This window comes from Pteropus vampyrus, unplaced genomic scaffold (assembly GCF_000151845.1).
Source record: "Pteropus vampyrus isolate Shadow unplaced genomic scaffold, Pvam_2.0 Scaffold38, whole genome shotgun sequence".
NCBI lineage: Eukaryota > Metazoa > Chordata > Mammalia > Chiroptera > Pteropodidae > Pteropus > Pteropus vampyrus.
The window spans coordinates 6,785,561-6,799,191 of NW_011888819.1; the positions used below are offsets into that span (position 1 = coordinate 6,785,561).

At 31.5% G+C, this 13,631-nt stretch overlaps 1 protein-coding gene across 1 annotated transcript in view; it reads right to left on the minus strand.

The window, feature by feature from the left end:
• The window catches only part of NCAM2 (neural cell adhesion molecule 2), a 445,018-nt gene that overhangs the window by 57,456 nt on the left and 373,931 nt on the right, over positions 1–13,631 (minus strand). Inside the window, exon 12 of the mRNA XM_011358219.2 lies at positions 13,286–13,459. Coding sequence (XP_011356521.1) covers positions 13,286–13,459 — 174 coding nt within the window. The remainder of the gene's footprint in view (positions 1–13,285; positions 13,460–13,631) is intronic.

Below are 13,631 nucleotides of genomic sequence, written 5' to 3' on the forward strand. Positions count from 1 at the left end.
TCAGCAGTTCCTTTTCTAGGCATATACCCAAAATAATTGAAAGCAAGGTTTCAAAGAGATATTTGTATACCCATGTTGACAGTAGCATTTTTCACAATAGCTACAATGTGGAAGCAACCCAAGCATCCATCGATAGATGCATGGATAAACAAAATGTGGAATATATGTACAATGGAATATTTTTCAGCCTTAAAAAGAAAGGAAATTCTGAAATATGGTACAACATGGACGAAGCTGAAGGACATTATGCTAAGTAAAACACATCAGGCACAAAAAGACAAGTACTGCGTGATTCTACTTATATGAAATAGAACAGTCAAAATCATAAAGGCCATTATTGATGGTTGCCAGGCACTGGGGGGAGAAGAAAATTGAGAATTATTACTTAATAGGTATAGAGTTTCCGTTTTACAATTCTAAATAGTTACAGAGATGGATGGTGATAATGTACAATATTATGAATGTATTTAATATTACCAAACTGTACACTTATATAATGTGTTTTAGTATAATAAAAATAAAGTTAAAAAAAAGATTTGCAGATAGAAAATTTGAAAATGATGTTCCTGTTCCACAAACTTCAATTAGGACACTGGTTGTATTGAGTCATCAAATTAGAAAAAAATAAAAGATTTATTTTAATAGGTAAATAAGTACTCTTTAAAGAGACATTGATTAAGTGGAAGGTTATTTTGGAATTTGGGGAAGAAGTCATGTGATCTAATTTGTTGTATGAATGTATAATGCTAGAATTAACAAAAAAAAATTGACGTCTCCTTTATGAAATCCATTTGTGTTCAGTAAAGATTAATAAATTACAAAGGAGAATAAATTACTAATCTTATTTGCTATCTCTAGGACAATTTATGATAATTTTCCTATGTATCTGGAGCTAGAAAATATATATTAAGCCTAGGAAAATGCAAATAATGATACTAACAACCTGCTTAAAGACAAAGACTACTGCAACGTTTATATTACCACAATTTCTTTTCTATTTATTAAGAAATTTGAAAGCTTGATGTTTACTACAAAACCACTTAAGAACTTCAATTTTTTTAAAGCTGCTAGTATTTAGATGATTTAATGGGCTAACACTTATATTGAGCCAGGTCCATTTCTATACTAAAATTTGCAGGCTATCTTGAGCACGTGTTATTTTTTCCCCTTGAGGTTTTATTTTTTCCATCTTCATTGAGATATAACAGACAAATAAAATTGTATAAATTTAAAATGTACAACATGATAATTTGATATACCTATATATTATGAAATAATTACACTTGAATATATTTTTTAATGTAGGATCACAAAAATTTAGCTTTAATGAGGCTAATATCTCTTGAGGAAGAGATAAATTCAAAATTTTTTAAAATTTTCAAAGTGTAATACTTGTTCTTTTGAACACTGCCATGTGTAAGCTGCATGACACATGTTCTTATTTATTAGTTGAATTATAGTTAAGGTGAGGCAATTACATCTTGAAGAATGAATATTATATCTTAAAGCTACTATAAAGAATAATAAAAGCAAATGGAGGAAATATCTGATAGAATATGGAACTAAAAAATATTGATTTATCTGCTTTGACTCAATTGGCAGAAAACTGGAAAAAATAAAATCTTACAGTGTTAACACACACACACACACACACACACACATGCACGCATGTACACACACAGAGTTTAACATGAAAGATTGAAAAGGATTATTTTTGTTATTAAACTCTTACTACCTTGAACATTGGTTGACTCATTGAGCCACTTGTTGTTTAGTGTATGAAAATTTAATGTCACTCTATAATGTTTTAATTAACACAGTAAAAGTATGATTTCTCTGAGTGTGTTTGTTTTTAGAAAAAGCTATGTGGTCCTATTTCCGTAGAATGAAAGCAACAAATTTCTACAATGTGTTGTTAGGACACCTGGACACGGCAAGTCATAACTCATCTTTATCATAGCATGTAAAAATGCAAAAAGAACGTCCCATAGCATGCGAGAATATATTGTGAGAATAAAAACATTCTATGAATGTGAGAATAAAAACATTCTATGAAAAAGAGAAAATCTAACCATAAGCATCTATTTATATTCTAAAAAAATTCAAACATACACAGAGCAGAAATACAAATGTTAATATTTGAAAAACTAGTGAAAACTGGAGATTTCAAAAATATCACAGAATTCAATTAGCTTAGAAAAAGAAAACCAAATTTATATAAAGTGATACAATACACTGTGTCCTCTATCTTTACTAAACACATAACAAAAGGAAATGCCTTTTATAACACCAGAATTTTGTCTCATACCATAAAGGAGAACTTGAGGAAGGTTCTCTCTTTTTAATAATTCAAGTACTTGAAAATAAACTCACTTAAACTGCTTTAAAAATTTTTCTTGAGACTTTAAATAATTTCCCATGACTTTCTTTTCTTTTCTTTTTTGCTGTTTTTTTTAAATTAAATTTATTGGGGTGACTGGTTAATAAAATTATACAGGTTGCAAGTATACTGTTCAATAATACATCATACACATATTTCATTGTGTGTTCACCACCCAAAGTCAAATTTCCTTCCATCACCATATTTGACTCCCTTTACCCTCATCTACCTCCCTGCTCCTCCCTTTCCCTCTGGTAACCACTAAACTGTTGTCTGCATCTATGAGTTTTTGTTTGTTTGTCTTGTTCATTTATTGATTGACTTTAAAAATCAAATGCAAAGTCCTTTTCAAGGTCTACAAAATCCCATTGGATTTGGCCTTGGCTATTTCTCTATCCTGGTTTTATTTAACTCTACCTTCTGATCATGCCATTCCACTCAGGATGGACTCCTTACTAGACCTCTGTCCTGGCCAGGCTTCCCCATATGTATGTATAATCACTCCATCACTCATTCAGGGCTCTGTTCAAATGTCACCCTGTCACAGAGTCCTGTCTTCACTACTCTTTTTAAAATTGCTCCCCAGTCCCACGTCTAGTCACAGTTTGCCTTCTTGCTTTGCTTCATTTTTCTTCGTACTTCATATTATTACCTGTTTTTTAAATATAAATATATGTCAGAGGGGATAAATAACCTGCTCCAAATCACGCAGTCGTCAGGGATGTAGTCACTACTGAACTATTTTATAAGATGAAGGAAAAGAAGAAACACATTCACTAAAACTATAATTTAAGCATCAAGAAATAGAGAATACAGGGCAAATATTTGTAGGATTAAGTGAGAATCATTGGTAAAGGCAAGGAGTTAAAGATAGAAGATGTGGGACGTGTGGCTCCACTGACCATGATGTGGGGATAAGACAATGCTACCCTGGACAGAAGTTCACCTGCCTTGAGCCTCAAATCCAAAGTTCTTGCTCAGTGTTCCTGTGTCACCACAACACCCAGCTGTGGGGATGAAGAAGTCTGAGAAAACACTCCAAACTGATGCAGCTTTACAGAAAGCATTCATTTTTCTGTGATGTGAGAAATGTCCATTGACATGTCCCTGTCACTACAACTGCACAGGCTTGTCTTATCACTTAAGGGGATCTTTAATGTTAAGTGAGCCAGTAGCAGCAGCATCTGTCATACAGTGGTTCAATGCTGCCTCTTGGTCTGAAGAGTGGGGAAAGAAGTAGGAGTAATTAAGACTGCTCTTTATAGGAAGCAAAACGATCTCCATTTTCTTAAGAGTCTACTTATGTCTAGACATAGATTTCTGAAATATGCTACAACTGAATTAAAAAAAAAAAGTCTTAGTAGGTGGAATGAAGGTTTATTCATACACAATAGAATTAGGAATTATAGAACAACTAATTACAGTTGTTTTAGTTATTCTCTGAGATAAGAAAGTGGTAAATACTAGAATAACCAATATTTACTAAAGAGGCACAAATGAATGTAATAATATTTCTACTAAAAATAATGAAATGAATCTTCACATAAAAAGCTTGAATGTATACTGGGCTTTCAAAATGAATAAAACATGGATGGAAGGAGTAACATATACTCAGGCATAACCATGAGAAAATGGAATGCATGTTTGGCACAGTGAGTGAACCGGATTTGATGTGCCAAGTGTTTATTTAGGAGAATGTTATGAAACCAGAGAGTAAAGAAAAGCTAGGGTATGAAGCACACACATACAGTCACACACATATACATAAACACACACACACACACACACGTGTGTGTATGTGTGTATATGTCCAGTATTTTCAATCATTTATTAGATTATTTGAATCATAATTTATATAATTTGGTTAGAGAAATGGGAACATTTTCCAGTTTGCCTTTATGCACCCTAATGATTGATCACTTACATATCCTGGAATATGAGAATCCAATTTTAGCTATCATAGCTATATGCAATAATGATTTTTAAAAAGGGCAGTGACAAAATCAAAGTAGTGCATTATTAGTTTAAAAATTTAATCAGACATTGATAGGTAGGAAAAGAAGGAACATATAAGGTAGCAACAGCAAGAGAAAACAAGAATATTATCTCCATGGTCCGCGCATGATGTAAAAGATAAGAACCAGAGTGACACCAGTCTCTGAAATCACTTCTCATCATGCCAGCCCATGGTGTTCATCTTCCCCTATAGAATGGTGCTATTGAAGAAAGCACTAGAACATTCCTCCAAAAAGAATCCTGAGCCATGTGGTGTGTAAAGGAAAAGCTCTATACTCCTTAAACTTTGAGAATATTTATATACTATAATAGAAAAAATAAATAAATTTGATAATCAAATAAAAAATAATGCTTAATATAATAAAAGGCATTGGCATGATTTCAAAATTTTAGGGGTATGAGATTTAATAGGTCTTCTAAAATTCCCTATCATTAAATTCACTATCAAAATGGTAATGATGATCAGCCCACAGTGCTTCTTTGCTGGAATTAGGAAGAATTTATAATCTGTTTTAGCAAAGCTCATATTTACGCTGAATATTAAAGTGTCCAGAAGAGTGTCTGTTTGAGCAGTGAGATGGGTTCTACTTTTTTTTTTAAGTTTCTGGGAACTATGAATATTTTCATCCTCCTGTGAATTAAATTCCTATAAAACACTCATGAAATATTCATGTTTTTTTCTCACTCTTCACAAAAATATCTTTCCTATATAAATTAATTTCATTTCCTTATATCATTTTTCTAATTCAAAAAATTATAAATGCATAGAAAAGCTCATTAATTTTATTGAAATGAAAAAATATATATTTGTATAAAAGCTTTCTTTATCGTTATTGCAGAGATCAGGCTAAGTACAGAATTACATATGAATCTGTGTCTTCGTCTTGATATAATGTGGGAAATCTTCCAGCAGACAAGGAATTTTATTTAAGATTTATTTTAGTCAATTTTTCTGTTAGCTTAGTTTCCTGTATACTTTGATCTACACAGTTTAAATTCATTAAGATTTTAATTACATATAAATTTCTAATTTAGCTCTGGTTCTTTTTATGGGCACAATGAAAACAGTCCAAGATATTATTTTTTGAATTTTAGCATGCAGCAGAAATCTTTTCACTACATTCAAATTGGAAAATATGGAATTAGTGCATATTACCTTTTTCTCCTTTCTTTGATAGTCATAAGAGTTTACTGCACTTGTATTTAACACAGACAGATGATTTTTTATAGTCAATTTATCTTTTAACCATGCAAAATATAGCCATTTAGAAATGACAGCCACTTTTCCTCAGGTACATTTATGCTGGAAACAGTGTAATCATAGAAAATTTTCTTTATAAAAATTTTTAAAAAGGCATTAAAACTTATCAAGATTTTTAAATCTATAGTAGTTTAGAGCTAACTCTAAACAATTATTATTTTAACTGTTTCTAAAATAGTGAAATATATTAATATGATAGACGTAAATTCAGTTTCAGTCAGACAACTGTAAACAACATTGATTAACAGGAACACTGAAATAAAGACTTTAAAGTGTAACAAAATGATTTTATAATAACTTTTAGCTATTGGGAAACTACAGGAAAAATACAGATCTTCCTATAAAACAACTACTTATACTATAATAGAAAAGGGCAATGTCTCATAGATTACTTAAAAATTAAATGAACAAACAAAAAAAATTCCTTCAGATCCATTCCATCACAGTTGGTAGCTGAAGAAGCTTGTTGAGAACTGGTATGTTTTAGCATTTCAAACATGTAATAACTACCATAGATTCATGGCATTGAACCACATGAATCTTTTACTCATTGTTTATTTTTAACATCTGCTAATATATCATAAAACAAAAGAAAATTCATAGTAATATGTATTTTAAGGATACAAGGAAAAACACAAAGGTAAGGGAAAAAGAAAAAAAAAAAGAAATTCCTTTTTATAGTAAAAATGACTGACCGTGTGTGAGGTTGGTGGGGAGGAGAGACAGAAAGACTTAAAATTATGATCATGTCATATGTCTGCAGGGACATCTTCTGAGGTGCAATTTCAAAAAAGAAAACAATAAAATAAAAGTTTTTAAGTAACATTAGTTCTTTCATTATTTTTAATGGCACCATAGAAAATTCCCCACAAATTTAGGAAAATTATAACTCAAGTAACATTATTATATGGCAAAATGTCTGAACACATATTTATACTCTATAACTTTGGTTAAATTACGATGCTCATTCTCACTGGCCTTTTTAAGTACTAATTAAAGTAAAAATGTTTTTTACTGAAAAATCATCATGGAAAAAATATTTATAGGCAATAACTTCAACAAAATGTTTTCACCAACAATTATTTACTTTTTTTTTGAATTTTATAATTCAGATTAAAAGACGCCCAATCTTGTATACTTTCATTACAAAAACCAAATGACAATTTAATAGAAAAATATCTATCTTATTATATACTGTTTATAGACATCACATGGTATATATGCAATATGTTCTTCAATTACCAATGAAGAATTCAAGAACTGTTAAATAAACTGAAATCTATTGCATAATTAGTGGATTTTTGAGCAATAAAATTTAGAGGCGAATATTAAATAGTATGTTTCCTATTAAAGAGCTGGTTGTATCAAATTATATTGTAGATTTTAAAAATCTCTTATGCAATGTAAAAATATCTAATAGGCAAAGATGATATATTTAATAATTTCAATTGGCACCACTCACATCACAGTCTCTGTAAATAGCTCTTCTTGAAGTTGTATATTATGCAATATATACAACCTTACACTCAATGATCTTCATTATTCTGGGTCTTATGGCGGGAAAATTGCCCTGGTTTGAAGCTTGAATTTATATTTAATATTTTCACTAATTAAGCATATGAAACTGGCCAGTTTCCATGATAAATGTGAATTTTTTTCCCCACAAGCCATACAACAAACCAGAGAACATAGCTAATTATAGGGACTGATCATTACTCAGTAAGAAAAATGCTCATTTTTCTGAAAATATAATTATTAATGTTGTAGTTACTAATATATTAACAATTAATTTAATATGGTTTGTGCTTTAAAAATTAAAAAGCACAATTATAAAAATGTAATATTACATCAAAAATAATAAATGTCTGTATTCAAAGATGAGATGTCAAGGAAAGGTAAAATTATTAGACCTACAGAACTCAGAAAAATCTCAGAAATTTTAAGTATAAGAAGATGAGAACTAAAAACTGGATGATTTTTACACATCTGAATAATTGTAATCTTATGTCTTCTCTAATTTAAGGGAAGACACACTCTTCTCTCTCATCTCTACAGAAGACAAAAGGTCTATTTTCTAGGTAAGTTGGACCAAAGAACTTTAGACTCTGGAATTCTAACATGCGGAAGTGTAGAACTGATGTGCTGGACTATACTGACACCATCTGACATGAGCAGTTTTTCCACAGAGCCTTGGCAACCAGGTATGTTGATAACAGCTGAACAGTTCTGAAAAGACACCTACAAACAGCTGACATTTCACAGACATTATTGATGAGGATGTTAGAAACCCATCTTATCACAAGGCTTGAAAAGCCCTGCCTTTGAAACACCTAGTGGTGTTTTCTTCTCACTTTTGAATATACACATTCAGACAAGAATCACCAAATACTTAAAAAAGTTTTCCAGTGTGGATAGTGGAGAATAAAACAAATGACAACAAAAAATATCTAGGAAAATAAAAACAAATTGGGGAGCAAATACAACTTTGAAAACAGGCATCATTACAATTACCAGAGATTAAAGACTATACATTGTATGCATGAAATAAGAAATGATCAGAGGATAAAAGACTTAGAAATTGAAAAAATGATGGATAAACTGATAAATACAAATGTTGAAAGAAAAGTTTAGAGTAAAAAATAAAAGTAGAGATAATGAGAGAGAAAACACAAGAAAACTGAAAAATTAATCAAGAAAAGCCAACATTTGATTAAGAAATTCTGATACAAAACAGTGGGGAAAATTACAAAATAAACTGTACCAAATTTCTAAAGGACATTAATGTCCAGTTTTAAAAGTTAAACAATTCTCTAATGCAAATAACATAAAATAACCCTTTGTATCCAAGCCTGCTACACACACACGCACACACACACACACACACACACACACACACACACACACACAATGTGTGCTTGTGGCAGGGTTAGGGATGTGCATGGGAGAGCATCATGAAAAGCTAAATCATGAAAGAAACTAGGTTCTGAACAGTGGCGTTGGTAGGAAATTCCGTACTTGTAATAAATAAATACGTTGTTGATGCGAAGCCCTTGCTCTAAATCAGTATCAGGATAGAAACTTGCAATTCTGGAGTATTAGAGGCAGGAAGGTTCTTCATTAACCAGGGCTGCTGATGCCACTGATTTTAGGGCAGCCCTTCAGGGACAAAGGAAGGTACTAAGAAGTAGCAACATGTTTGTCAGTATTTGATCTATTAATCTTCATTCTCTTCTATCTTAAGCATCTATTCACAATTAGTCTGCTGACCCATCAGGCAACAGCATATATTTTATGAATCCAAAATTATACTTCAAAACAATCTTTAAAAAAAAAATCTTTAAAAAAAAAAAGCTTATTGAATGCTATTTCTCCACAAAACTATAAAAGGCTTTCTATATAATATAAATTGATTTTTCCGTCAGATTTTAATTAAAATCAAACTTTCACTAAAATTAAAACCTGGATAAAAAGTTGGAATTACATGTAATAATAAAGCATGTACACAGCCTTAATTACTATTTACAAACTAAATACTATAATAATAAAATTACCATCTATAGATTAAAATATATAGTCTGCAATTAAATCCTGCAAAGCTAAATCAAAGGTTTCGTGGTGATTTGCAATGAAAGGACTAAAAAAAATCCAACTGTTTAGCTATTTTCAAATTGTAGTCAGTTATTACTACCTTTGATAAGTGAAAATATTAAGAATTTGAAAATTAAAAGTTTCCAATGAAGGTTCCATTTTAAAAATGCTATTATTTTCAAATAAAAATTATCTCCATTTTGGGACAAAAGAGAAATTCTGTTATACTCTCAGGCTCAATAAAACAGAGTATATAATAATTCTGATTGAGACTAAAAGGACTTCTTTCTATGTGTGATTCTAACTGGCTAAACATCTCACAAATCTAAGGAAATAAATTATGCTGTTTGAAAGAATTGTTTTATTCTCTGCTAAAAAGAACTTGATATTTGAGAATATTAATTTTTCATTTCTATGTCAAAAATGGGAAAATGGATAGCACGTTTTGCAAGATTATTATTTTCTCTTTATTTTTGCCCAAGGAGGTGTCTAGAATACACGGCGTTAAATGATATGGTAATGAATGCGTCATGTAACACTCTAATTCAAAAAGCTCTGCTACACCTGTGATACACGTTTCACTCAAAATTATGTCAGAATGACTCACATTCTATATTTGAATAGTTTAAGTTGTTGATATCTGATTTGTTCACAATTCTCCACATTTTTAAAATTAGTTTGTTTTATATCAATGGTTGGGATAATCAGTAAGATTTCAGCTAAACCTTGAAGGAGAATATAATAATAGGTCCAGGCCTCGATTGTGCCCTAAACCTAGGACCAGGTGCAGAGTGAGCAGGTGAAATTCATGAGTTTCATAATAATTAATGAATTATTTAGAATCAGAATCTACTAACAAGATAATTTTTATGCTAAATTTTTCCTGCTAAATGACATCGCAATCAAGCAAGAGCTGATATTTATGTCTTGATGGTGATATCGGCAATTAGAAGTATATACATGAAGAGTATATAATAAATTATAGACATTTATAAATAAGGAAAACTAACTGAACATCAACTAAACTTATGTAAATTAGAATAAATAAATAAAGCCACATTGAGGGCAAAAAAATAAAGTAGTAGCTGAAATGTTTATGACCATATGCACCTGTCTTTCACAGATAAACTTAAATCTATCTTAACAAATGCCTTAAAGGCATGAGTATAATTGTGTTTACAAAAATCTCTTAAATTTTAAAATGAACGATTAGCACAAACTATAAAATAAAGGCAAAAAATAAGCATTTTTCACTGTTCAAAAATATATATGTATTTTAAAGTTTTCAGATTTTCAGCAATAGCTTCATCTACAGTGCCAGAAAAATAAGTCTAAGCACATTTACAAATTATACGTACCATTTTCAAAAATCTTTTAAAATTCATATATTATCTCACAGAAAAGGAAGGCAGACTTTGAAACATCAAAAATGAAGTAGACGAGAACACCTGAAGCTAAAGGATCAGCTGCGTATATGTTTTTCAATCAGTTATTGCAGTCCTGTTGAAACACTGCTAGTCAGACAATCAAAAGCTTTCGCACAAGTCTCTGATACAGAAGATTGGGTTTGAATGTCCTCATTGGGGAAAGACAATGCAAAGGCAGATCTGAGGCTGGGTCCCCTGCAAGGAGCTAGGAACCTCGAAGTTCTTGAAAGAAAATAAATGTGTGAGCTCGAAACACACACACACACACACACTCGGACATACATACACAGAAGAGCACTGGCAACTAAAACTTGTCTGTCTTGCACCCCACATCTGCATCCCCAGGGGACAGATACTTAGATGTCTGTCCCACAGAAAGCACAGGTGGCAGGGACAATCCAGAGAAATCTACAGCACCAGAAAAATTAGAGATATTTGTCTCCTTTCTTAGTTCATGCCACCTGCCCACTCTCAACTCCCCAGGATAAGTCCAGCTGTCATGATAGTCAAAAGACGTTAGTGCTAAATTGGATTTCATACATTTTAAGCTGTGCAGGACTCAACTAACTGTATTTGTACTTGAAGATAGGCATAAATCTACAGTGGCTGCCAAAGATGTTGTATAACCAAAAGAGAGATTCAAACAGAATGAGTAAAAGTAGTAACTGAATTTTTTAAAAAAAATGTTTATACTACTATATTACACTGAGTTGAGATCATACAATGGTTTGGTTATGTGACTATAATCTGATTTAAGGTATATATTAACATATCTGTGAAAGAAGAGTAAGCCATAGAAACAGAAAAAACAAAACAAAACAAAACAAAAAACCCAACAATCATAGATGGAGATGGAGATATTTTCTTCATGTAAAAGTAAGAAGGTTCCAGCCAAGACTTTGAGTATTTTGGTCTCATATTGGAAGCTTTAACCTCTCCCAGTCTGGGTACATTAAATATCTCATTCATGACATTTCCTTTACTGATATTCAGGACTCACCAAAAAGTTTCTTACAGGTAAAGAATATATCTATCATATATACTCTGAATGTCTAATTTCCGCGACAGTGATTTATCATTATAAATTAACAAATGTCTTTGCTTATTATAAATCAGTTTTATAAGCATAAAAATATGCTTCTGAGAGATGGTTACATAGCATACAAAGTCAGGTTTTTGAATTTGATCAACTTGGCCACACCAAGTTCACTGTACATTCTCCATAGTGTTGCAACTTTATAAGAAATCTTGAGTGAGGCTATTAACATTGTCCCCCAGGGTGGTGGGCTTAGGTGTGGCAGTACTACTTTGCCAAATATCATTTCTATAATGTTTAGACTTCACATTACTTTTTTCATGCTTGTGCTCGAGCACCCACTTTGTTCTGCAGTATCAGAAATCATTCATTTTTTTCTTTCTGTCTCTTACCTTCCACCGCTCTTGTTTTCTCTCTCTTAAAAAAAGCAAGTATTATTGTTGTATCTAGGAAAATAATTTCCTTTACTAGAGTCCTTGAACTTGATCATTCTTTTGGGAACCATCTTCATACATCTCTCGAGTTAAATAGCATGAACACAAAAACACTGGCTATACAAAATTCCTCATCACTAAAGAAATTATAAGAGTTAACATGTTTGGGGATATTATTTGAAGCATGTGCTAAATAACTAATGATTGATAATATTTCTAACATTTCTATTAAAAGCTGTAGTTACTCTCAATAAAAACTGAACAAGCAGGTGCTCACACAGGTAGGACTAGAACGACTTTATCTGTTCTGTCTACATTGTCCACTAGAATAATTCTTCACAGGAAAGCTTGGGCTTTTTACAGAACCCTTACACCATATAGGTTAGGATCAAGACAGGGTCATCAGATGAGGGACACGTGGAGCATTAATTTTCTCACTGTCTTATGCTGTCCTTTTGGGACACTCAATGTAGTTCTTTGTCCAAACTGACAAAGTCCACCTCTGGTAATTTATTATTATCTCCTACTTTAATTTCTTCTTATAGTAAGAAAAAAAATCACATTTTTACAACATGATGAAATTCTGCATAAGTGAAAAGAAGTGTTGTAAATTGTTTTACCTTCTCAGAATTAGTTAATTCTATTACTGAAAAAGCCGTGATTGCTGATAAAAATTTGAGTTTTCAAAACACAATTTTGAAAGAAATTTTAGTACACAAATGAATTTTTATAGATGGTATTATGAATACATTCATATGATATCTGCATTTTACAGTATGACTTTTACAACTACTAATGGAAGAAATATTTTTAATAAATAAAACATGCTTACCTTTAAGTATACATAGCCATCAAATCTAACATGTAAACAACTGTTTTACCACTAACAAAATCTTAAATACTGTTTTCCCCTGGAATTGAACTTTGGTGCTTTTGCTAAACTCACCCATCTTTACCAAAAATGCAAACTTTCCTACTCTTTGTCAAATGTATTTTCAAGAAGAATAGGGCAGTGGAAATGTCTTCTCAACCCTACCATATTAAAAGAAAAGAAAAAGTATAGGTTGAAGGAAATAAAAAGCTAACCACACAGGTATATTTATGATCAGCTTGAATTAGCACACTTTGAAATCATTGACTCACTTTGAACTCCATGGGAGCGTACTATTTTCCAGGTTTCTGATGCCACTTCTTTGACATCCACTTGATAGTGATGGATAGGCACACCTCCATGGGAATCTGGCTTATTGAAAGAAATCTTGGCTGTGGTCTGTGACAGCTCTATAATCTTTACTCCATAGGGACTGGATGGCACATCTACAAAGGAACAAAACAAAAGAAATATAACCCAGGTAATGTAGATGACCATTACTAAGACTTAGGGTATTCTGAGAATTAGAAATAAAGAAATATTGCTACTTATAAACTCAATATATTTGAATTACAAAGCTTGCATAAACTGCTGAGTGATCTCCTTAAATTTCAAGAA